Below are 27,550 nucleotides of genomic sequence, written 5' to 3'. Positions count from 1 at the left end.
CTCACAGTCCTCGCCATATTGTAAAAGTAAATGTTTTCTTGAATCTTTTGTATACATTTTGCTGCCCCACAATGACCATAACTTTCATGGGTATATTTTACAAGTAATTTGACAAATTCATATGGCCAACATAACTTCCATACCTCACTATCTTCCTTCATCCTCCGAAATAATATTCCTCTATGAACTTTGTAATACTGCCCTACTTTTTCTTTTCCCTTCTTTCCAATATAACTTTTCACCAGTTTCCACTCTTCATCATGATTCTGAAACCGTCTAATATCACTGCAGATTTTCGCGACATCTTTCTCCACATTTATCCCTTTTAAATACATAATTTTAAATTCATTCCCTCCTTCATCACCATTGTCACCAATAGATTCTCCCAAAGGATGCCTTGAAAGAGCATCTGCTATGCAATTTTCATCACCTTTAATATATTTGACGGTGTAGTTAAACTGCTGAAGAAAAAGTGTCCATCTCATGATTCTACTATGGTATAATTTACATTCTTGTAAGTAGTATAGTGCTTTATGATCTGAAAAGACTATTACCTCGTGACCCAATAAATAATTCTTAAATTTGGAGAAAGCCCAATGAACGGCTAATAGTTCCTTTTCTGTAATGGTGTTCTGCCTCTCGTGTTTCTGCAATGTCCTGCTGGCAAAAGCAATAGATCTATGTTCTTCCGCCCCATTCTGACTTCTCACTTGGAAAAGGTGTGCTCCTAAACCATAGTTACTACTGTCAGTCATAATACAGAAAGGCAACCCACAATCTGGCCTACATAAGATTTTACTATTTACCAACTGGTGTTTAATCTCTTCAAAAGCAATCTGACAATCTTTATTCCAATCCCATATAGTATTCTTTTTAAGCAAATTCCCTACACAAGGTGTATTAAGAGCCTGAGTAGCACAATACTTCCTATAGATTCCACACAGTCCGAGAAATGACTTTAGCTGTTTCTTATTCCTAGGTGGTGGGAACTTTGGAATTGCTTCAATTTTCTCATCATCTGGCATAATTCCATTGTCAGATATAATGTGCCCCAAAAATTTTAATTGTTTCACTGCAAATTTACATTTCGATAACTTCAGTGACATTCCTCCTTTTCTAAACTCCTCACAAATTTCCTTAAGTAACCCTATGTGTTCTTCCAACTTTTACTGGATACCAAAATATCATCTACATATATAGTTAATTTATGTAACAATTCCTTTCCCAACACATATTCTAAAGCTCTGATAAACTCTGCAACAAATACATTCAGCCCAAATGGTACTACACTAAAGGTATAACATTTTCCATTATATAAGAATGCTGTGTATTTCTGAGATTCCCTTGCTAATGGTATTTGATGAAATCCAGAGGTCAGATCGAGGCTAGACATAAACTTTACATGTTCAAACTTGTGTAGTAATTTATCAATGTTTTCAGGATGATCAGTTTCCCTACATAATACACTCCTGGAAATTGAAATAAGAACACCGTGAATTCATTGCCCCAGGAAGGGGAAACTTTATTGACACATTCCTGGGGTCAGATACATCACATGATCACACTGACAGAACCACAGGCACATAGACACAGGCAACAGAGCATGCACAATGTCGGCACTAGTACAGTGTATATCCACCTTTCGCAGCAATGCAGGCTGTTATTCTCCCATGGAAACGATCACAGAGATGCTGGATGTAGTCCTGTGGAACGGCTTGCCATGCCATTTCCACCTGGCGCCTCAGTTGGACCAGCGTTCGTGCTGGACGTGCAGACCGCGTGAGACGACGCTTCATCCAGTCCCAAACATGCTCAATGGGGGACAGATCCGGAGATCTTGCTGGCCAGGGTAGTTGACTTACACCTTCTAGAGCACGTTGGGTGGCACGGGATACATGCGGACGTGCATTGTCCTGTTGGAACAGCAAGTTTCCTTGCCGGTCTAGGAATGGTAGAACGATGGGTTCGATGACGGTTTGGATGTACCGTGCACTATTCAGTGTCCCCTCGACGATCACCAGAGGTGTACGGCCAGTGTAAGAGATCGCTCCCCACACCATGAGTGCGGGTGTTGGCCCTGTGTGCCTCGGTCATATGCAGTCCTGATTGTGGCGCTCACCTGCACGGCGCCAAACACGCATACAACCATCATTGGCACCAAGGCAGAAGCGACTCTCATCGCTGAAGACAACACGTCTCCATTCGTCCCTCTATTCACGCCTGTCGCGACACCACTGGAGGCGGGCTGCACAATGTTGGGGCGTGAGCGGAAGACGGCCTAACGGTGTGCGGGACCATAGCCCAGCTTCATGGAGACGGTTGCGAATGGTCCTCGCCAATACCCCAGGAGCAACAGTGTCAACTGCACATACGGTTCACGTCCACGCTGTCGCGGCATGCTACCAGTGTTAAAGACTGCGATGGAGCTCCATATGCCACGGCAAACTGGCTGACACTGACGGCGGCGGTGCACAAATGCTGCGCAGCTAGTGCCATTCGACGGTGTGTCCACTGTGCTGTGCGTGTGATCATAGCTTGTACAGCCCTCTCGCAGTGTCCGGAGCAAGTATGGTGTGTCTGACACACCGGTGTCAATGTGTTCTTTTTTCCATTTCCAGGAGTGTAATTTATTGAGGAACCTAGAATCTAGGACAAGTCTTACACTATTATCCTTCTTGGCAATGGCTATGACAGGATTATTATATTCACTATTACACCTCTGAATAACCCCCCAAGTCTGCATCTTTTCCAACTCCCTCTCTACAGCTTTCCTCCTGCTTAATGGAATCCCATAAGGTTTAATGAAAAATGCATCATCCGGTTTGAGTACAAGTTTACATTCATACCCTTTCACTCTGCCTGGTCTGTCACTAAATACATCAGAATATTCCCATAAAAGTTCCATGAGATCAGATTGTTGTTCCCTAGTTAAACTCTCTGCTTCAGCAATCTTATTTTCTACTATGCTTTGATAATCTTTGTCATCAATAGAAGTCTGTTTTTCAAAAGGATCAGTGCATCTCCCATCATCTAAATAATCCACCCCCCTGATCTGATTATGACTATTACTATTCCTCTCAATGAAGCTCTCTGTATACAACTTATTTTTATCTGTTGGTTCCCTAAATTTGACAGTTTTATTTTTCCAATTAAATCCCATATCCACTTTTACTATCCAATCCATACCTAGAATTATGTCCTCACTCAAGTCCGGAATGACAAGACAACCCTGATCAAAGACCACATCTCCAACTTTGAAAGACAAAAGACTTTGACATTTTACTGTTTAATGAATCTTCCTGTCGCTCCCCTAATTTTAACCCCAACTACTGGTAATTCTGCAAATTCATGGTTTTTATTTATCCTATCCCTCAATTTTTCACTGATTCCTGATATCGGGCTTCCAGTATCAATCAAACAATAACCTGTCCAAACATTAATACAAATTTGCATGTATGGGCTTCCTACAATTTCACTCTTCTGCTCACCAACATCTTCATGCATCAAGTCATCTTCTACGCTTTTAAAATTCAGATCATCATTTTGTTTGACATAAGCTAAACTATTTTCAGTCTGCACATTGTGCAGAAGCTAACTAGGATTCTCAACACAAACATAATTAGATACATTATTATTATCAGTGATCATACGCAGTTCTTTACATTTTGTACCTCTTTTTGCTTTTTCCCACCAAATAGGATATACCTTCTCGCAGATGGATAACAATTGTATCCGAAACATATTATGTTTATTAGCCTCATTAAAGGTGTCCCACAATCTACAAATGAACTCTTGTCCCTGGTTTTCTAAGTTAATAATTACCTTCTCTTCATTCGCAATATTAATGTCATCCCTGTCTATCCCCTCAATTACTGGTGATGTATTAACCCACATGACTGCAGCCTGATCCTCTTGTACTTAATGATTATTTTCTCTAACACTATTACCCCCCTCCTTCGTAACTACATCTGCATCATTCTTAATCACAACAAATACTCTTATCTCACTTCTATATTCCATATCATCACTATCATCAACTGCCTCCTCCTCAGCATCATTTAACATCTCACCATTTGACTCAACTTCCCTAACCTTAGCTACTTCAGCACGACTTCTCACATCAACAACACACTCTACTTCTTCTAATTCTACAACCTTATTATTCAGTACTTGATTGACATTCTCACCCACGGAAGTTTTTACATCACTCAGATCTTGTTTTACTGCAATTTCATCAGAATACATTAATGCATTTATTCCGAAGGTATCATAACTATTATTAACATAGGAACAACCACCTACATCCCCCCTCACATCACTTTCTTCCTGCCTAAACAAATTATTCATTATCTCCCCACTAACCTCTGAATCTTCATTACTAATGTGTCTAGAATTATCTGTGCTCATAGCCTTCTCACTGACTTGCTGCCAAAACTGTTTATCAAATGGTCTCTTACCAATTTCTGGTACTCTTGTCGTGTTATTACTATGTCTTTTTCTGTAATCATTTTGCCCATACCTATTCTGATTCCACTTAGCCTGATTTCTAGCATTATATCTGTTCGTCCCAAATTGACAGGCCCTCATTGGGACGGCTCTTAGTTTAACCGCCCTTGCCCATTCCCATCTTGTCTTCTATCTGGATTTTCCCATTGTCTATTTCTGTTCCCATCATAATAATTACCTCCCTTATTCTCATGTTGACGCCAGTTGCTATTCTCTCCTCTATTGAAATCTCCCTGAAAATTACCTTGACGATCCTGCTGATTATTCCCATTATGATTATTTCGCCTACCATTATTCCCATTATTAGAATTTTGGTTCCACCCTCCATGATTTTGTTCATAATGATGCCCATTAAATCTTTTGATTCTATCTAATGCACGATCCAATTTCTCCACATAATTCAAAAATTGTTCAACTGAATCATCTGGCCCACATACCAAGTCCCACTGAACTCTATTTGGTAACCTCCTTTTTAGACCGTCTATTTGCGTTAGTTCATCAAAAGGTCTGTCTAAATGCGCCAACTTTCTTAGCTGTTTCTCGGAAAATTCCCTCATTGTACCATCACATTCTTTATAATTAGCCCCATTAAGAAAATCGCTTTTGATTTTGGCGTGAACAGACGCTGAGAAAAATTTGTTCAAAAAACTTTTTTCGAATTGACTGTAGGTTAAATCAGAACTGGCAGTTAGATTAGCCCACGACAATGCTTCTCCATCTAAGAATTTTTTAACAAATTTGATCTTTGCAGTGTCACTCATTTCGAACGAAAAATTGTCACGACAGTTCATAATGAAATCAACTGGGTGTAATTTTCCGTCTCCCGTAAAATTACGCACGTTTGTACCTGGCCAAAATCCGTTAAATGATGTCGCTACCGATTTCATAGCTAAATTATCCTGAATTTCATTTAATTGTTTCTGTAGTCGAACTACCTCATCCTCATTGTCTTTAATTACATTGTTACAAGAATCTACATTATGTTCAATAATTTTCACTTTTTCTATTACCTTGTTTTCGAACAATGACAATTTGTCATCGACATTTTTCGTATGTAAGTCAATTCTGGTAATCATTTCCCTATCTTTAATTTTTCTCTCACTCGAAAATGATTCAACATACTTCGCTGTTTCTTCCACTTCCCGTTTGATTGTTAATTCGACTTTATTGAGTTTATCTTCCACATTGTCTACCCTATCTTCAATTTCGCCTGTTCGCTCCTCCAAACTGGTTTTTGTCTCTTTCATTTCCGATCTGATAGTTGAACATTCATTAAAGAATTCCTTAGCCAATTGGCTATTTTCTTTTAAAAGCTTCTCTTCTAAATCAGACACTTTCTTTTCCATACTTTTCACGTTTTCTGTAATTACATTATTCAAGAAACTATTAATTGTTCAGAACATTGCTTATTCAAACAACTAAACTGTTTGTTCAAAATATCGAATTGTTCAGCATTCTGTGTTAACAGTAATTGCAACATAGCGGACATATCTAATTCTTCAACCTTTCCTTCCGATTTTTTACCTGCCATTTCTGTACTAGCACTTGCTTGAACACTTTCGATAGACTTTTTATCCCCCTGCTCATTTTGTTCCAACTCGTCTGTCACGGTCATTTTTAATCGAAGGACGAGAGCCCCCAGTTGTAATGTACCCTCTTTCGTCCGGGGTGAAAATCAAATATCAAGCAACAAACTTTCAATTCATTTAAATGCTATTTCAAACCCTGAGATTGTGATGATCAATTGACGACACCCCGCCAGCTTGGGTGGTCTGTATCTACAACAGACGATGTTAAGCTTAATATTTAGACAAAAGAATGATACATCACAGAATACTAAAACTAATTAAAATACCTTACCTTTAGATGCTGAATTTGGTCTCGTTGTCTTGATTCTCACCATGGTGCGTTCCATCCATCTAACATTGTTAATATTAGGTCCGGGTCTTTGTGTGCTAATGAAAACTGGTACTCGCTTTTTGTTTTACTATTGATTCTTCATTTTTATTAATTTAACTTTTTCACAATAATTTCCATCTTCATATCACATACTATTTATAGATACTCTCTATATAAGACGACAGACTTCCTTCCGTACTCCCATCAACAGTCCACCTCACGAAGAACCACGCTCTCCCCACAACAGTCCAACTAATTCACTCCAACAGTCACCATAACAATGTCCGACTGTCTACCTTTCACACACGAATGTCTTTGGCTCACACTGGTGCCAACATATTCTCCAGAAATAAACAAATAAAGTTCACATTATAGAATAATATAATAAAAAGGATTTGGGCAAAATTAAATACTACATACAATAATATTAAAAAAAATCATAGAAATGAAATTGGAGCACTTGGCGACTATAAGGCTGGTATCGCACTTTTCAGTAGTCCATTACATTACAAACCCCACAACACAGAATATATATGGCTCCCAAATGAGATTTTAGTGTAAACTTTTCATGCACTCCCAGTCATTTTATGTACACACATCTCCGTATTACAATTTTCTGCAGAGGTCCACCTGAACTCTTACGTGAAAATTTTCGCTTAATATCAGTAACAGCATTACTAAATCTGAAACCAACAATAGGATTACTAAATTTCAAAACACCTGTGGTGTCGATAGGTCACATCAACCATGAATAACATAATCTTTGGCACTCATATTGCTCATCGGAGCCGCCATGTTAATTAAGTCTGTTCCTGTACCTTGTACTGTGTGCATGTGTGTGATCATTGGTGAAATATACATGTGTGCATATATAAATAGGCATAGTTTTTTCCGTATACCGCTACTCATATCCTGTTTCCATACTGGTGACCCCGAAGTTTCTGGGTCTTCCGTGACTTTCATGCCGGGTGTTGTAAATCAACAGGTTATGTGCACGCTACCATGGCCACCTCACCTACTGCTTTGTTCGAAGATTTGGAAGCACAACAATGATCGCTGGACCTCTTCATTCCTGTGCCAATGTCCGGTTCTACATTAGTTTACAGTGATTCATGATCTCCAGCCTTGTTAACCTCAAACTTTGTTGCTCTACAACGGTTGAGTGCTACACTGCTAACACAAACAATGGACTTGGGTTTCTTGTCACTGTACTGTGCTCACCAACATGTAAAGCGTGAAGTGCATAATATTCAGAACTGTGTACCTACCGATTGATTATATAATGCTCAAAGTGATCTACATTCACGCATGTACTTTGACTCTCGACGGGTCACAACAAAAGTTACTGTCACGCCATGTGCAGCACCGCCATTATTGCAAAACACACACGGCCACTATCAACCACGACCGGTTCCAGTTTTGCCTCATTGGCAAACTAATCAAGAACATTTTAGTGCGCACATTTCTCCATGCTCACCCCCCAAACCAGTTGCTCAAATTTTCAACCACGTTGGTTCAAGGGCATCATTCGTTGTTTCGCCTTCCAATGGTGTCTTACCACACTGATGTGACTTCTCACAAGTTCCACCAGTCACTTATAGTGTGACCTCATGGAGCGTGTTTTCAACATGCACGGAGAACTTAATCTTTGGTCATACAAGTCACTGATACTGCCGCCCCCCACTGACTTGCAGGGGGCCCCGGTTCCAGCCACTCAGCTGCTCGCCTCTCCCACAGCACTGCCTGTGTCAGCCATGCTGGCCTTCCATGTTATCTCTGGGGTGGGTCAATTCAAATCAGTGCCTGTAGCTTACGGCCCAGTTTACGGGACCCCCAAGGCCTACCGTGCAACCACTCGTTCCCACAGTACTGATTGTGTCAGCCGCGTTGTGTTTTTGTGACACATCAAGGACAATGCCACCCGCCTTCGCTATGGATGTTTTCACCAGAAAAACACCCACGCCTACCGTGCCAGCCTGCTGTATAGCCTCACCCGTCATGGACCACCCAGTTTTCCAAGAGACACTGAAGCCGCCTTTGTCCCCTCCCCCAGATCGTCTGCCGAAGCTGCCACCTTTATACGAGGACAACCCAGTGTCATGGTTTGCACTTGTCAAACATCTTTTCGAGTTGCATCACGTGCCCGATGACAACTCTAAATTCCTGTGCCTCGTCACTCACCTCCATGATCATTCAGACTTAATTTGCGATCTCCTCCTCTCACCACCGCCTCCACCAGAATATGAGTTTGTGAAGATGACAATCATAGAATGACTTGCCTGCTCACCAAAAGAATTAATAATCAAGATCTTGTACGAGGAAGACCTGGGGGACCGAACCCCATCACAACTCTGGCACTGCCTTCAGCTACTTGTGAATACCATGCCAGTATGCTCACCACTCACCGCTAGTTGGCACAACTGCTCCCACTTACCAGCTGTTTGCTGGCAGAGGCAGGACTTGCTCTGCCCCAGCGCCTTCTGCATCACCTGGCAGCATCTGCTCGCTCTCTCCACTGTCCGAGCATTCCAGAATCACCAGAATCACCCATGCAATCGACAATGACAAGCCTCCTCCACTGCCACAGTCACCGACACCACCACATCCAGATCATCTGTACTGCTGGTACCAATAGGTTTTCGACGATAAGGCTAAGAAGTGCCGATTACCTTGCCAGCACTCAAAACACAGACCGCAGGACCTAAAAGATGCCAAGTCTTGTGAGAAACATCACAGGTGTCCTCATACATTGCACTCGGTCCATTTGTGCTCCTGGCCGAGCGGTTGTTTTTACATGACTGACATCTCGTCATGGCTTGTTTTCCTAGTCGACATGGGAGCTGACGTGGCTATCATACCTACATCGATGGCTCCCCCCCATCTTTTCACCAACGAGGTCACTTCTACGAGCTGTCAACACATCAACAATACAAACCTCAGGCTCTGCCAAAGTTACAGTGCACCTATCTCCTCCTCTGCATTTTCTGTGGACTTTCTACATTGCCAACATTGATGAACCAATTCTCGGTATGGATTTTTTATCCCATTACAAACTCTCTCTGAACGTGGTTTAGGGCTTAGTGCTACACCATCCCACTACCACTCACATACGGTGCTCCTGCACTTATGTTCCCCACTCTGTTTCTCTCATGACATGTGAGTTAGTATGCGAGTGCTCTGCCCTCATGGGCAACATTGTGACCTTCGTCACTAACCTACTATCAGAATACGACTGAGCAGCACAACTCTGCTCGGAAAATGATGAGCTGAAAGAATGGATGGCACACACTTCACAAGGAGCTCGTCGCGGCTCATACCTCACTGCTGAAACTGCAGTCCACAGTTCCTCCACCTAATCAAGCTTCAGCAGAGCTTGGACACTCGACAGGTTAGTCCAAAAACATTAATTGCGTTGACATCTGGTAGCCTCCACAACCCTGATGCACTCGCCACGTTCAGTGCCATGTGTTTCAGACAGTGCTTCTAATGACAGTTGCCTGAGTGATACAACCATGCCCACCATGCAGGCAGCCACCCCACATGTTGGTGAACATTCCCCCTCTCTCGCGCACCAGCCACATGACTCAGCAGCCATCACTGTTCCACGCACGGTGCCAGCGCCATCCTCGCCCACACCCATTACCAAGTGAAAGGTTGACAGCAGAGAGTTGCCGAGCATTCTGACCCGCTCCGCACTGTGAGTGCAGCCACCCTCTCCAAACAAGTGCACGCCGCACTCACAAACTAGACATGTGACTTTCAGGCTGCCCTTTCCCACTTGCACTAACGGCTATGCCCCATTGTTCCCTACTCATCCAAAAGCTTTGCATCAGGATAATGACCAGTCTGGTGTGCAGTTCCCAGTTTCTTCCATCATTGGAGGACTGGCACACAAGATAGTTACCTTTGCTGGTCCTCCTATTAGGCACAAGGTTAGACACCTTAACCCTATTAAGTTTCAAGTGGTCCGGAAGCAAATTAATGAATTTTTGGAGGCAGGTATCCTGCAACCATCAGGCAGCAACTGGTCTTCACTGCTTTACCTCATCCAAAACATGGTGGTTCTTTTCAGCGATCACAGATGTTATTGAGCGCTCCAATCTTCAGTGTTATTGATTGTAAAGATTCTTACCACCAGTTGCCCATAGCACCAGAAGACATCCCTAAAACAGCTATTATCACGCTGCTTGGTTTGTTAGAATACAACTTCATGCCATTCGGCCTAAATAACTCAGTGAAAACATGGCAGCGTTTCATTGACTCCATCTTACGACTGTTCGAGTTTTGCTTCGCATATGTGGACAACATACTCATTTTCAGGTTCGGTTGTCTGACCACCATCACCAGTGACCAGGGTTGGCAGTTTGAGTGTTCCCTGTTCACCATTTTATGCAACGTCTGTGGCATAAAGATAATTCATACCACAGCCTATCACCAAAAAAGCAATGGGATAGTAGAACGGTGGCTGTGCACTCTAAAAACGGCCCTCAGGTGTCATGACCGCCTCTGGTCCAAAGCATTTCCTTGGGTGCTGCCGGCCTCCGTTCAACTTTCAACCCCAACTTACAGGGAACTATCTCAGAATTCGTTTTCGGGGAGAACCCCGTCCTACCAGGGGAACTCATTCAGCCTCAGGTACCCAAAGAACTCCCCCCATCCCCAGATTTCATAAGTCGCATGCATACTCACTTCAAACATACACGCCTGCACCCACCTATCAGGTACTCCCTGCCAGACACTTAAGTGCCAACTGCTTTCAGCACTTGCTCCCATGTAATGCTGAGAGATGATTCGGTCCAACAACCTCTGCAAACACCTTATCTTGGCTCCTTTTAAGTCCTCCGGCGGGGGGATACAACTTTTGACATCATCATCAAAGACAGTCCGCAAACTGTTTCATTGCACCGACGCAAAGCAGCATTCATGGTCCCTGACGCCCCTCTGCTCACTCAGTCTGATTCTCCTAACAACTCTAATCTCCATCCAGTCATGGTGTCCGACAATGTTTCTCCTCAGGCCACCATGCCGATTTGTTCACCCAACGCCTCCCTGTCACCTTTTGCTGGTTTCTCAGATACGTCAACCTCCACCCCATGTGCAGGTTTTGCTGCTACCTCATTGACTACAGAGACATCCTCTCACACAGTCACCCTGCTCTGTAACGTACCCCCACACCGCCACACATACATCCCGCCATCTGGCGTTGTGCCTGCCTGCTCTCATGCTGCCCGCCGCATCGTCTGTCCTTGCTGGCTCAACGACCTGTGGTACTCCATACTGCATAGCAAGAGGGGTGGGGGTGGGGGTGGGGGATGGGGGGTGGCCTGTGTGGCATTGATAGGTCATATCGACCATGAATAACATAACATAATCTTTGGGTCTCAGACTGCTGTTAATTCAGTCTGTTCTTGTACCTTGTACTGTGTGAACGTGTATGATCAATGTCAAAATATAAGTATGTGCAGATATAAATGGGGACAGTTTATTCCATATACTGCTACTCGTATCCTGTTCCCATAGTCCCATCTAATTCACTCATTAATAAATTTAAAAGCACATTAATTTAGGACACAAAGATACCAAAAAATCATTTAAATAACTTTTGAAACATGGATGATGTGGCTCACGCAATTGCACCTTTTGTCATCAGTGTGGTACATTTTCACTCATCTAACCACCATTACTTGTTTGGACCTTTTTGTTTACTTTCCACAAAGATAAGTGATGGTTAACTTATACAGGGTGGTCCATTGATTGTGACCAGGCCAAATTTCTCATGAAATAAGCATCAAACGAAAAAACTACAAAGAACAAAACTTGTGTAGCTGGAAGAGGGAAACCAGATGACGCTATGGTTGGCCTGCAGCATGCCGTAGGTCAAACAGATATCAACTGCATTTTTTAAAATAGGAACCCCTATTTTATATTACATATTCCTGTAGTATGTAAAGAAATATGAATGTTTGAGTTGGGCCATTTTTTTCGCTTTGTGATAGATGGTGCTGTAATAGTCACAAACATATAGATCAACAGTTGGTAACAGGTAGGTTTTTTAAATTAAAATACAGAACATAGGTACATTTGAACATTTTATTTTGGTTGTTCCAATGTGATACATGTACCTTTGTGAACTTATCATTTCTGAGAACACATGCTGTTACAGCATGATTACCTATAAATACCACATTAATGCAATAACTGCTCAAAATGATGTCCGTCAACCCCAATGCATTTGGCAATACGTGTAACAACATTCCTCTCAGCAGCAGGTAGCTCACCTTCCGTAATGTTCGCACATGCATTGGCAATGCGCTGATGCATGTAGTCAGGCATTGTTGGTGGATCATGATAGCAAATATGCTTCAGCTTCAGCTTTCCCCACAGAAAGAAATCTGGGGATGTCAGATCCAGTGAACGTGATGGCCATAGTATGGTGCTTCGATGACCAATCCACCTGTCATGAAATATGCTATTCAGTACCACTTCAACCGCATGCGAGCTATGTGCCAGACGTCCATCATGTTGGAAGTACATCGCCATTCTGTCATGCAGTGAAACATCTTGTAGTAACATTGGTAGAATATTACATAGAAAATCAGCATGCCATTTAGATTGCCATCGATAAAATGGGGGCCAATTATCCTCCCTCCCATAATGCCGCACCATACATTAACCCACCAAGGTCACTGATTTTCCACTTGTCACAGCCATAGTGGATTTTCCGTTGTCCAATAGTGCATATTATGCTGGTTTATGTTACCACTGTTGGTGACTGATGCTTCGTCGCTAAATAGAACACATGCAAAAAATCTGTCATTGTCCCGTAATTTCTCTTGTGCCCAGTGGCAGAACTGTACATGACATTCAAAGTTGCAGCCATGCAATTCCTGGTGCATAGAAATATGGTACGGGTGCAATCGATGTTGATGTGGCATTCTCAACACCAACGTTTTTGAGATTCCTGATTCTCGCACAGTTTGTCTGCTACTGATGTGCGGATTACCCTCAACAGCAGCTAAAACACCTACTTGGGCATCATCATTTGCTGCAGATCATGATTGACATTTCACATGTGGCTGAACGCTTCCTGTTTTTTTAAATAATGTAACTATCTGGCAAACAGTCTGGACACTTGGATGATGTCATCGAGCAGCATACATAGCACACACCCATTGGGCATTTTGATCACAATAGCCATACATCAACATGATATCAACCTTTTCCGCAATTGGTAAGTGGTCCATTTTAACATGGGTAATGTATCACAAAGCAAATACTGTCTGCACTATTGGAATGATACATGATACCACGTACTTATACGTTTGTGACTATTACAGTGCCATCTATCACAAAGTGAAAAAAAGTGGACCAACTAAAACACTCATATTTCTTTACATACTACACGAATATGTAACAAAAAATGGGGGTTCCTATTTAAAAAAACGCAGTTGATATCTGTTTGACCTATGGCATCGCCATCTAGCAGGCCAACCATAGCGCCATCTGGTTTCCCCCTTCAAGCTACACAAGTTTCATTCTTTGTAGTTTTTTTCATTTGATGCTTATTTTGTGCGATATTTGGCCCAGTCACTATCAATGGGCCACCCTGTATAAGGTTCATTTGAAACAGAGATGTTATACGATGCAGTTCATGGTGCCCAGAAAGTCACAGAAAAATCCATGTAAGGTCTGATAACACGGTTAGCATTCCACATCCCCACATCACTGTACTGTGGAGTTCATACCCCCACACAGTATATGCACCAATCCAATAGGCAAATGACAACCAATAACTTCTGTACCATTATGTGAGTTCTGTATTGCTTATGAGGTCACAAGGGAAGGACCTACTATACTGCCCACGACTTTGCTGCAAAACATAGTGACAACAAGCAGAGAATAATGTCAGTTCAGAGCTGGAAACTTCCTTCAATCCAGAATTACTTCAGTAGGCCTACCACTTAATAGCCCCTTGACTCAGCCTATCTGAACTACAGAACAGGAAGCTGCTTCCATTTGCTATGTTCCATCAAAAGCAACATACCATCATGCTCATGCTACATGGGTCTCATTCCTCTCTGAAGGCACTGACAAAATCTCCACAGACTTATCCACAGTAACCACTGCAAACTTCCGTGTCATTTACAGAATGCTAACTGCCGTAGCCCCACTTATTACACGCACATTTCTGTGCGTCCTGCCCCACATACAGCCCACACTTGCTTGTTAGCACTCTGCAGTGCCCCATTTGATAATCATACTGCCTGACATCGCCAATCTCTCAGCAATACATGACACACAGCTCATGGGCTGCCACAAACCTATCAATATGCAATGATGTGCCAGATGGCACCACTGGTAGCCTGAAGAATTGAATAAAGACAACATTTCAAAACAGAGAGAGAGTGTGTATATCTTTGTAGAGATTGGAAGACATTGGACTCAGCTTCTGGCAGTGCTAATTCTAGTGATTACAGTGCAAACTTGAACTAAAGACCTTTAACAAGATTCATGATCAAATATCACAAGGATGCAGTTGTAATGTCTTGAGTTTTACTAAATCTTCTTGTATATTTTGTTCCTCTTGATACCTTTGTCCACACCAGGTCCTCAGTTACAAAATTGTACTAATTCTATTCTCTCCCAGGAAGAGCAGTATATTTTCCTTACTAATGCCTGTTGTACAATCTGTTTTGAACACTTTCATGTTCATCTTCCCAAGTCCGCGTGATTTTGGAGACAACTTGCCATCAACCTGCTGTGTAGGACTGAGTATTTGAAATCAATATCTAACTGGTTTGCTGATTCATCCATTTTAGAGTGCTTATACTGTAAGACAATGGGGATGTATGAACTCTAATGAGTATAAATTTTGGCTGAGGAAACTGTTGCCAAACACTGTGTAAAGTTCAAAAAATCTTGTAACGTTGTACAGAAACCTTGAAACAATTCTGTAATGCATATATTTATAGGAAACATTTATCCTATTTCTGTAGCCAATAGAGAATTTTGTAAATCATTTTCATAGATCCGTACTGATTGTGCTACTAGAATAATTAATTAATTACATTATGTTTTGATATTTTTCTTTGAAAAGCTCAATTAGCTTGAAGATTTTATTACATTAGTTGCACATGTCTTACCCAACTTGTCATGATGAGTAAGTAACAAACCTACAGCTGAGAGGCCTCTCAAACTCCATGATATATTTGTGTTGTTGTGATCTGACTCCGTGAAAAACATAGAACAACAAACGTGACAAATATCGAAGTTTGTGTTACTAGTGTTTAAGTAACTTTTTTAACGTTTCTATGAAAACAAAAAATGGGTTGATGTAGTGTCTGCTTCATCTCAAACATTATTATGAATAAACTATATATAGAATCTAGCAGTGGCCAAAGACAATAATTTGTAGGCCACAGCTAAACAGATACCAAGTCAATCTTTTGTCGCTGCCCAATTTCAGCTAGCTTCAATATTCGTCTATTTTTCCTCTCAGCAGTACAGAGTGAATTCATGTCATCTTTCCCTTTTCTCTTTCTCCTTGTCCATCCCCCCCCCCCCCCTTCCAAATCTCTCTCTCTTATTCTAGCTGTGATAGAGTGTAGAAGTGCCTATGTGGTCGCCCTTAGCTATATGTGTTAAATAATCTTTTTATTGTATTGCATTGTATAATCAGCCATGGTTAGCACCTTCTATACAGAAATTGATATGTTCATTGAGGACTTTTTATTTAAGAAATGAAAAGGTAAAATTCAGTGGTTGTGTTTTATTATTTTAATCTTTATTGTACATACTTTACTAAACACTTTTGTATTGTTGAAATGTTCCTACAATTTGAATCTACATTCTTTGTATGAGAACCTTGCCAATTCCAGGCACACAGATATGTATTTAATTACATGAAAGTAGATATAATCCCCCCATGGACCACGGATCTTCCTGCCGATGGGGTGGCTTGTGTGCCTCAGTTATACAGATAGCTGTAGCATAGGTGCAACCACAAGGGTGGGGTATCTGTTGAGAGGCCAGACAAATATGTGGTTCCTGAAGAGGGACAGCAGCCTTGACTGATCCACCTTGTAACATCAACCAAAACAACCTTGGTAAGATGGTACTGTGAACAACTGAAAGCAAGGGAAAACTACAGCCATAATTTTTCCCAAGGGCATGCATCTCTACTGTATGGTTAAATGATACAGACACACTCTTGGGTCAAATATTTTAGAGGTAAAATCGTACCCCATATGGATCTCTGGACAAGGATGTCATCATCAGAAGAAACAAAACTGGCATTCTATGGGTTGGAGTGTGGAATGTTAGATCCCTAGTTGGGCAGATAGATTATAAAATTTAAACATGGAAATGGATAGGTTGAATTTAGATACTGCTGGAATTAATTAAATTTAGTAAAAGGAGGATCACAACTTCTGGCCTGCTGAATGAAGGGTTATAGATACAAAATCAAACAAGGGTAATATGGGACTGGGTATAATAATATATAATAAAATAGGAATGTATGTGAGCTACTATGAACAGCAGAGTGAACACATTATTGTATCCAAGATAGACACAAAGCCCATACCTACCACAGTATTACAAGTTGGTATGCCTACGAGCTCCACAGATGATGAACAGATTGAAGAAATACATGAGGGGATAAAAGAAATTATTCAAATAAGACACCAGAAGGTTTCAGATTGACTACATAGTGGCGAGACAGAGATTTAGGATCCATATTTTAAACAGTAAGAAATTTCCAGTGGCTTATGTGCTCTCTAACCACAATTTATTGGTTTTGAACTGTAGATTAAAATTAAAGAAATTGGAAAAGGGTAGGAAATTAAGGAGATGGGACCTGGAAAAGTTGAAAGTACCAGAGTTTGCTGAGAGTTTCAGAGGGAGTATTAGGCAATGGTTGCCTAGAACAGGAGAAAGGAATACATTACAAGATGAATGGGTAGCTTTAAGAGATGAAATAGTGAAGGCAGCAGAGCATAAAATTGTTAAAAAGACAAAGCCTAGTAGAAGTCCTTGGACAACACAAGAGATATTGAATTTAATTGATGGAAGTAGAAAATGTAAAAATGCAGCAAATCAAGCAGGCAAAAGAGAATACAAATGTTTTGAAGATCAGATTGACAGGAGTGCAAAATGGCTAAGCAGGAATGACTAAAGCACAAATGTAAGGATTTAGAAGCATATTTCACTAGGGGAAATTTAGCTACCACCTACAGGAAAATTTAGCTACCACCTACAGGAAAATTAAAGTGGCCTTTAAGGAAAAGAGAAGCAGCTGTATGAATATCAAGAGCTCAGAGGGAAAACCAGCCCTAAGCAAGGAAGGGAAAGCTGAAAGGTGAGAGGAGTATATAGAGGGTCTATACAAGGGTGATGAACTTGAAGGCAATATTATAGAAAGGAAAGTGGATGTAGATGAAGATGAGATGGGAGATATGATACTACAAGAAGAATTTGACGAAATTCTGAAAGTTCGAAGTTGAAACAAGGCCCTGGGAGTAGACGATATTCTGTCTGACCTACTGTCAGTCTTGGGAAAGCTCACTATGCCAGAACTCTTTCATGTGGTGTGCAAGATGTATGAGACAGGTGAAATACCCTCAGACTTAAAGAAGAATGTAGTAATTCCAACTCCAAAGAGAGCAGTTGCTCACAAGTGTGTAAATGCTGAACTATCAGATTAAGAAGTCATGTTTGCCCAATACTAACAAGAATTCCTTACAGAAGAATGGAAAAATTGGTAGAAGCCAATCTCAGGGAAGATCAGTTTGGATTCCAGAGAAATGTAGGAACACATGAGGCAATACTGACACTATGACGTATCTTAGAATATAGATTAAGGCAAACTTACATTTACAGCATTTGTAGACTTAGAGAAAACTTTTGACGATGTTGACTGGTATACTCTCTTTGAAGTTCTGAAAGTAGCATGGGTAAAATACAGAGAGTGAAAGGCTATTTACAACTTGTACAGAAACAACTTGTACAGAGAAGGGAGTGAGACAGGGTTGTAACCTATCCCTGATGTTCTTCAATCTGCACATTGAATAAGCAGTAAAAGAAGCCAACAAAAAATTTGAAGTAGGAATTAAAGTTCAGGAAGAAGAAATAGAAACTTTGAGGTTTGCCAATGATATTGTTATTCTGTTAGAGGCAGCAAAGGTCTTGGAAGAGCAGTTGAATGGAATGGACAGAGTCTTGAAGGGAGGGTATAAGACAAACATCAATAAAAGCCAAATAAAGTGATGCTAAAGAGTCTTGAAGGGAGGGTATAAGATGAACATCAACAAAAGCCAAATAAAGTGATGCTAAGGGAATTAGATTAGGAAACTAGACACTTAAACTAGTAGATAAGTTTTGCTATTTGGACAGCAAAATAACTGATGATGGCCAAAGAAGAGAGGATAAACAACGTAGACAGGCAAGGATCTTTGAGGTCTAAAACAAGTTTTTCCTGTTGCAGTGTAGATATATTAACTTTTCTTGTTTTTTCTGGAGGACAGACTCAGAGAGTTTTAGTCCATGGAATACTAGTCATATTTCTGTAGTAAGTGCACTTCTTCCTGTCACCTATTTTAAATAATGTAATGATGACTCCCTGCTTCCAATTATTAGCTATTCCATGTCCTTTCCATATTCTGTTCAGAATTTTCCACAACCAGTGGTGCTTGATTTATCCAATTTATGCACTGAATTAATTTTAAGGAAGTTGATCTTCCACTTTTTTATTTTAAATAACTTCTTCCTCCATGTTCACTCAGGTCAAACTATTGATTATAGTTATTCTCTTAACAATATCATATGAACACATTATGTAGTTTTGCTTTATACTTGGTTCAATAGTTTGACAAGTTTTTACTTCTGAGATTTTTTTATTATAGACTGTGGGAAGTCTCCCTGTAAAATATTTGGTACTAGTAGTCTACAGTCTCCATCCAGTTTTTCACTGGAAGTTATGTCATTCATTGCCTTCAACACATATTGATGTAAAAGTATCTGACTGACTTTAGAATTCCAGCTACAATTATTATTTTATAGGAGTTGTTTCCTTGTACGAAGTTTTGACTACCATCACACTGTTTTACATGCACAGATCCACAGATGTTGTGCCTCTGCATTTCTGCTTCTTAATTTCTCAGGGTGTGATCATATCTTGTTTATCATGAACTAACTTGTGCATTAAAACTGCCCATTAATACTAGATTTTTTTGCAGTCCACATTATTCAGGAAGTTGCCTTTTATTCTTTTGGTCATCTTGATTGGTATAGCTTTGGAACATGCTGTACCTGTTGCTTCACAAGCTCATAAGCAACTTGATTATCCTTTCACTAACAAACTCAATTCGATTGCAAGCATCTATGTTTTTATGTAATAAAAATCCTATTTTCTTCTTCACATTGGATCCATTTCCAAAATAGTAAATCTTATGGTACAATCTGACATTCAATTTACCCATAATTTTTCCATTTTATTTCTCTTAACACGGGACGCAGGAGTCAGATCATTTCTGTGCAGTTGATGAGTCCTTCATTTTTATGTGTCTTCAGTAGAATATTGAATGTTCTTATCCTGCTAATTTGTTTTTGTTTGGTTCTGGTAGCAAGTGTAACATAGAGCTGTGAAATATCACCATACCAATTTCATGTTGCCAGCTTGAGCTTTTTGTTGTTGAAGCAAATTTTGGCCACAACAGGTCAGCTGCACCTAGTATGGCTTCACCAGAGCCTTACTCTTCAGGGTGCCTTTACATCTACTTTAATAGATTCAGAGCATACTGAGTCCCCTCTTGAAACTTCGTAGCAGATGAAAACTGTGTCTGACCATGCTTGAAATCCAGGACCTGGCTTTACTTGGTAAGTTGTCTTACTGACTGAGCCATCCAGGCATGACTCACAAATTGCCATCACAGTCCTACCTCTGCTAGTATACCTCTCTTACTGTCAAAAGATGTCTGTGTAGCACTGTTAGTAACAGCATTGTCCATGAACGACAATATTTCTCGTCTGGCACAAAGTTTTATGGGTTAGGAAGTTTCATTGCAGAGTGAAAGGTTCATTCTGAAATTACCCTACTATATATCACCCCTACAGGCAGTTCCCTACTTCAAGGTGCTGCCTGTCTCCTATAACTAGATGAGGTGTTAAGCTTGTAAATTTTACAATGATGACAGTAGGCAGATAGTGTAATACTACTAATCTCATTGCAGATGCAGACTGTTTATCCTCAATACCATTGTAAACTCAAACTCTTTTAGTGAAAACTATTTTGATTTTTAACTTAGTTAACCAATAACAGAAGAAATACTGTGGATTTAAGGTTGACTTATTTGCTCATTTGTTCCAACGATATTTGAGCAGTGACCAGTTTGCCTTGCACTTCTGATTATACATCACAATTACCAAGCTATCTCATACAAGCTATGATCATTATGGATGGCAAAATATTCATTAGAAGTTCCAAAACAACCTCAACACTTGAGTTTATGTACACATCAGCTTTCTACAGATCACAGTCCATAAGAAAATAGTCAATTATGCAGTTGTTCAAGTGAGCCATAAAAAATTTTAATAGAGCAAAGGTAAAAGTACAAATATCAGACACACTCACATGCATAAATACTAACCAAAAAGAGTTCATAAAGATATCTACTAGTATCAACTTTTATACATACTTTGGCAAATAGTTGTTCAGTTTGTGATAACTAGGCATGAACTTTTATACCGAGATGTTAATAAGACTCCATCTTGGAGAAATTACCCAGGGGACAGCTAAGCATGGACTGAGGATTCACTGCCCAGAGAGAATATGTAAAGAAAGGTATATGTATGTTTTGTGAATTTAATAATTACATTTCAGCTTAGGGTCGGATTTAGCAATAGTGTCAACCTATCTAGCTCAACAATAATCTTGTTTTACAGTATCAGTATTATTAAAAGGATGGTTGCTGCTCACCATATAGTGGAGATGCTGAGTAGCAACTATCTTTTCATAATATTCTGGATTTTCCATTGTTTGTGTAACTGTATGTTAGATGATTAGAAAATGATTAAAGTTCAAGGCATTACTTGACTGATGCACTGTATCCCTACACAGTGCTTTACCTATTTCCTTGTAAAATTTCCAGGTTCATAATTTCTCTAATTTACACAATTTCTTAACTAGTGAATTATTTGGCTAAACAAATGCATTACCTGATTCAGGAAAAGCTAGCATAACAAAAGTATAGCATCAAATATGGGAAATAAATAAGCTTAGGGTCTCAAGTAAGGAAAGTATTTTGGCTGCCAATTTAATTATGGGTATTTTCCTAGTTAATGAGCTTTCAGAAAAAATAAACTAGTCATGGGAAAGAGTGAAATCAGGGCTTATTAATGAGCTAGGGATTTTTGTGAATAAACAGTTAATTGCTCATCACATTTTCTTGATCACCTAGCATGACTAATCATTCTCAGTTACTGATTGCTCCTAATTATCAAGATTTTAAGCAAAACTAAATGGTCCATTTGAATTAGCAGATTTTACATTGTGAGGTGGATAATAAGATTACATAAAATATCACACAAATAATAATTTGACTATTTTGTGTTTCCATGGTACATGCATTATGTGTATACATGCAATCAATAGACAAGTGGAAAAATAGTTATTTAAGGGGCAGTTGTATAGCAAATGGAGTAAATCTGCTTAGCTATGTTTCAGTAGAGGTGTAATCTTCTATACTTTCTGTAATGTACACTTTTTTTGTTACTGATAGCCATGACATTTGCCCAAAGATAAAATTTCATTTGTGCAGGAGGAATGGCATTTCTGCCATAGCAGTTTTGTTATTTATGTATAATTTCAAGTTCCTCACAACACAGGCTTTGGCAAAGTTTCAGTTTTTTTTTGCTTTTGTTTAGTTGTGTCAGAACTATCTTTTTGAAGTTACAAAAGCATTTCTCTGTTGAGATACCCGCACAAAAGCAAAACAGTGACACATTTAAGAATTTCTGCTCAGAAAAATGTGTCATTATATTAATGAAGTCTGCTCGCTGAGAAGCAAATGCTGGTCAGTTTATTAGACACATAATTTGCTTGATTTTGCTAACTGATATCACCTAAACATATTAATTGTATATGGCATTTTGATTGCAGGTGTTCTCTCAATGACAAGTATCTCTGCAACAAAAAACTCTTCACAGTTTAATATCACTTTCAGGGAGTTGCATGCTCTTGATGGAAATAGTGTTGTTGTTGGCAAAGTAGTGAAAGGAATCAACACACTGTTAAAGGTAAAGTAATGAGTGTTACTCTAACGCTGCTACTTTAAAAGTGCATATGGGAATGATTCATTTAATAGCTGTTTTCATCTTCATAGAATATTTCTGAAATATAATAAACTCGGAAATATAATTTGGGTGTCAAAAAGAGATACATGGTTTTTACCTTTCTGCTGCAAATGGCCTATGTAAAATCACTAAGTGGGTCTAAGGCTTCCATTCAGTCCTTTGTTGACCAGTCTGCTGTGGCAATTGTAGATAGCAAAATGAAAGCCAAAGTTTTAAATTTCATGTTCAAGAAATCATTCACACAGGAGAACTGTACAAACATATGTCATTTGACCACTGGACAGACTCCCATATGGAGGACATGGTAATAAGCATCGCTGGTCTAGAGAAACAACTGAAAGATTTGAAAGCAAATAAATCACCAAGTCCAAATGGAATCTGAACTTGGTGATTTATTTGCTTTCAAATCTTTACAAAGAGTGCCCTACGGCATTTGCCCCTTACCTGGCTTGCTTTTATCATGAATCTCTCAGTCAGCACAAAGTCCTAAGCAACTGGAAAAAAGTGCAGGTGACTCCAGTATATAAGAAGGGCAAAAGAACGAGTCTGCAAAATTACAGATCAATATCCCTCACTTTGGTTTGCTGCAGAATGCTTGAACGTATTCTCAGTTTGAATATAATTAATTTCCTTGAGACTGAGAAGCTTATGTCCATGAATCAGTATGGTTTTAGAAAGCATTGCTCATGTGAAACTCTACTTGCCCTTTTCTCACATAACATTCTGTGAATTATGGAAGAAGGGCAACAGGCAGATTTCATATTTCTAGATTTCTGAAGAGCATTTGGTATGGTGACTCATTACAGGCTTATAATGAAGGAGTGAGCATGTGGAATAAGTTCACATATATGGCAGTCGCTTGAAGACTTCTTAAGTAATAGAAGCCAGTATGTTGTCCTCAATGGTGAATGTTTATCAGAGACAAGGGTATCATGAGGAGTGCCCCAGGGAAGTGTGATAGGACTGCTGTTGTTCTCTATATACATATATGATCTGGCAGACAGGGTGGGCAGCAGTCTGCAGTTGTTTGCTGATGATGCCATGGTGTGTCGGAGCTCAGTGACTGTAGGGAGATACGAGATGACTTAAACAAAATTACTAGTTTGTGTGATGAATGGCAACTAGCTTTATATGTGTAAAAATGTAAATTGATGCAGATGAGTTGGAAGAACAAATCTGTATTGTTTGGTTGCAGTATTACTAGTGTCCTGCTTGACCTACAAGTTGTTTAAATATCTGGCTGTAACACTGCAAAGTGATATGAATGAGCATATGAGAAGGTAGGGAAGGCAAATGGTCAACTTCAGTTTATTGGAAAAATTTTAGGAAAGAGTGGTTTACCTGTATAGGAGACCATGTATAGGATGTTGGTGCAACCTATTTTAGAGTACTGCATGACTGTATGGAAACTGTATCACATTGAATTGAAGGAAGACATCAAAGCAATTCAGAGATGGGCTGATAGATTTGTTACTGGTAGGTTTGTACAACATGTAAGTGTTAAGGAGATGCATCAGGAACAAAAATGGGAATCCTTGTAGTGAAGGAAATATTCTTTTCAAGAAACACTATTGAGAAAATTTAGAGAACTGGAATTTGAAGCTGACTGCCAAACAATTGAATTGCATGCCAACATACACTGGGCGCAAGGACCATGAAGATAAGATTCGAGAAATTAGGGCTCATGGGAAAGCATATAGACAGTCGTTATTCCATCACTCTATTTGCGAGTGTAACAGGAAAGGAAATGACTGGTAGAGGACAGGGTACTTCCACCATACACTGTATGGTGGCATGTGGAGTATCTGTGTGGATGTAGATGTAGATGGCTCATTTGACATACAAAAATCAAGTACCATAACAATGTTAAATATAATCTTTTTCTATACTATGTTTTTCAGTTTCAAATATACTATTGTCTGATTCATCTAAAGAAAAGAATTTGGAATTGTAATTATTTACATTTTGTTAACAAAGTTTCTTATTGAAATTTTTTCTTCGCAATGATGCATACCTGTATTAATAACAATAACTGTATTTCCAGAACGTCATAAATAAATACCATGATAAAGATAGTATTCCTAGTGAATGATTTTCTGAGTCATTTACCCAGTATTATGGTGGCATATTTTACTCGCCACTTTGGTACAATAATGCTACATTGTATACCTTTCCATCTACTTCCCATTAAGGAACACTCTGCAATTCGACTTCATAGGGGTATATACTTCATATAAGTAAAGTAAACTAATAAATAATTTAAGGAGTAAAGTAACAGTTTACCAAATATTTGAGGTCCTGAGACATTGATAAGCACATAAACAAGATGGAGGATGTTGCTACCTTTCAGATGAATCCTTCTTCAGATCTACAAAGTACATATACATATATGCATACATACACATGCACCTGTATGGCCACATGTGCCATGTGGCTACACTGTGTCAGCACTTAGGCTCTGTTGTGGTGAGGGGTCATTTCCGGTGGAATGGGTGACTGGAGAAAGGAGGTTGTGAATGAGAGTGGGTTGAGGAAGGATGGCTGATGACTAGGAGAGAGAGGCAGCAGCGAGCTCTGGTGAGCTCACTGTGGCTGCAGGCAGGCAGAGTTATGTGTAGTGTTCAGTAACATGGAGGAGTGGATTGGGAGAAGGAGACAGAACAGAGGAAAAGGGAGGCTATGGAGACCAGGGTGTGAGTGTAGGATGAGTGAAGTTAGGGTGGAGATGGGTGAATGTAGGGGCAGGGGCTAGTGGAGATCAAGTCTAGGGCAGTAACAGGATGGATTGCAAGGATATTTCCCATCTACCTAATTCAGAGAAGCAGGTATTGTGGAGTGTGGAGCCAAATAGTACAGGTTGTGAAGCAGCCATTAAAATTGAGCGTGTTGTGCTCATCAGCATGTTCTGTTACCGGGTGGTGAAATTTAACTCTCTCAGCTAGGGTTTAATGCTTTACATGAGGTTTAGCGGAGCTGCTGATACATCCATTTCTTTTCTCTCCAGACTTGTCCTTCTGGAACTTTAGCATTTTGATATTGATTTGAGTATACAGTTTACATTTTCACATAGGAGGTATTCAGTTTCCCTTCAAATTATGTTTCATAATTGCAGAAGTTAATAATTAGAAATAAAAATATGCGAGTACTGATGTCTACATAAACACAAAGATATCATTTTTCATACAAAAATAATATAAATATAATAATGTGTTCATTTAATGAATGATTACTGAATATGTGTGGTTACTAACAAAGCATGATCTCAGTAGGAAATGTCATACAAGAAGTAGTTCACATGTTTGTATCAGCAATGTCAGATTTATAAATGTTTACGATGGTAATAATTTTAGATGGAATTATGAATGTTATGAATATGAAAATTGTTATAAGATTTTCTTTATTTAATAAAATCAGCTGTTACTGACTTTGTACTAAAGAGTCAACAAGTAGTGATTGCTTAAGAAATGTAAAAATATCTGTGACATGGACCACATGTGTGTTAGTACTTGATTTGAAGTTGCCATGAGAAGCTTTTATGAAAGGCTGACTGTTTGTTTTCACCTTTTTGAACAAATTTAACTTGAAGAAGGAATTAGTGTCACATTACTTAAACAAATCCTGTACCAACACCATGCAGTCAAATGAAGTACCACAAATTTATCTTTAATGTTGGCAACTCTGTCACTGGCATATAGTGATGTGAAATGATTTCATGCCAAATTTATTAGTTCTGGATGATTTTAATTGAATTGTTAAAATGGTTAGCTTAGCTCTTGCCCATACTTTGGTGATAGTGTTTCATTCAAGTGGGCAACTGGTTAGTGGTCAATCCCACATAAAATACTGTGCAGGAATTACTGCATAGATGATGTATGATACGACGCTGTCACAGGTAGTTGTGCCTCTTATAGGTACAAGAAAAGACACTGATTGGACTGGAGTAAGATGTGTTGGTATGGGCATACCCAGCGAGAGGCGGGGGGTGGGGGGGGGGGGAGCAGCTGCCAACCCCCCGCCCCCCCCCCCCCACCTCCCAGATGATATTTGCAGTTTTTCACTAGTTTACTGTTTTACTTAATAAGAAATGCTGCATGTTTTCTCAGATTGTACAAGTGCATTCTTGTATTTAAAATGTTTATTAAAAACAGTTTTTCACTGGTTTACTGTTTTATTTAATAAGAAGTGCTGTATGTTGTCTCGACTTGTTTCCTGAGACTAGTATGACATGCCTGTATCAGGCAGGTCTTGCATCTTGAGTTTTCCACAGGATGTAATCCATTTGGCAAAACATTGGGAATAGATGTAGCATAATAATGTACTAGGATATTACACAGATTAGGTGAGCAGCAGAATCCCACTTTGGAAGGGGTGAGAAAGATTGTGCATGTATTGTTCCTCATTTCCAGGCACCATGATAAGTAGTCATAGTCCTGGCCAAGGACATGGTTATGTTGTTCCTGTTTGGAATGATACTGGGTGATAAAAGGAGTGTTTTTTTGCAGTATTTACCTAGGAGTGATTAGAGAATCAGGAACACATGTGGAAATGGCATGAGAAATTTGTTTGTGGACTACATTTGTGGGTAATGCCTGTCAATATGGTCACCCACATTGGTGCATTTGCCTTGATGAGCAGTTCTTTGCTCTGTGTTTTGAAAGTCTTATTTAAGACCATCACAGACTGGCAGAGGGGGAGCCACCTGTCAAAGCAGTTACATCATACACCAACACTGCTGTACTTTCTGCACAACATTTTATATGGGTGTGACCATAAACCTGGAGTCCAAGGAAATGAA

General features: G+C 39.7%; 1 protein-coding gene across 3 annotated transcripts in view; it reads left to right on the top strand.

Annotated features, from left to right (window-relative positions):
* LOC126354375 (peptidyl-prolyl cis-trans isomerase A-like) overlaps positions 1–27,550 on the top strand; it is a 286,906-nt gene that overhangs the window by 183,355 nt on the left and 76,001 nt on the right. For all 3 annotated transcript variants that reach the window (XM_050003969.1, XM_050003970.1, XM_050003971.1), the window contains exon 6: positions 22,562–22,698. In XM_050003969.1, coding sequence (XP_049859926.1) covers positions 22,562–22,698 — 137 coding nt within the window. The remainder of the gene's footprint in view (positions 1–22,561; positions 22,699–27,550) is intronic.

The sequence above is a fragment of the Schistocerca gregaria genome, chromosome 3 (genome assembly GCF_023897955.1).
Source record: "Schistocerca gregaria isolate iqSchGreg1 chromosome 3, iqSchGreg1.2, whole genome shotgun sequence".
Classification (NCBI taxonomy): Eukaryota; Metazoa; Arthropoda; class Insecta; order Orthoptera; family Acrididae; genus Schistocerca; species Schistocerca gregaria.
This window is presented reverse-complemented; position numbering and strand designations above follow the sequence as displayed.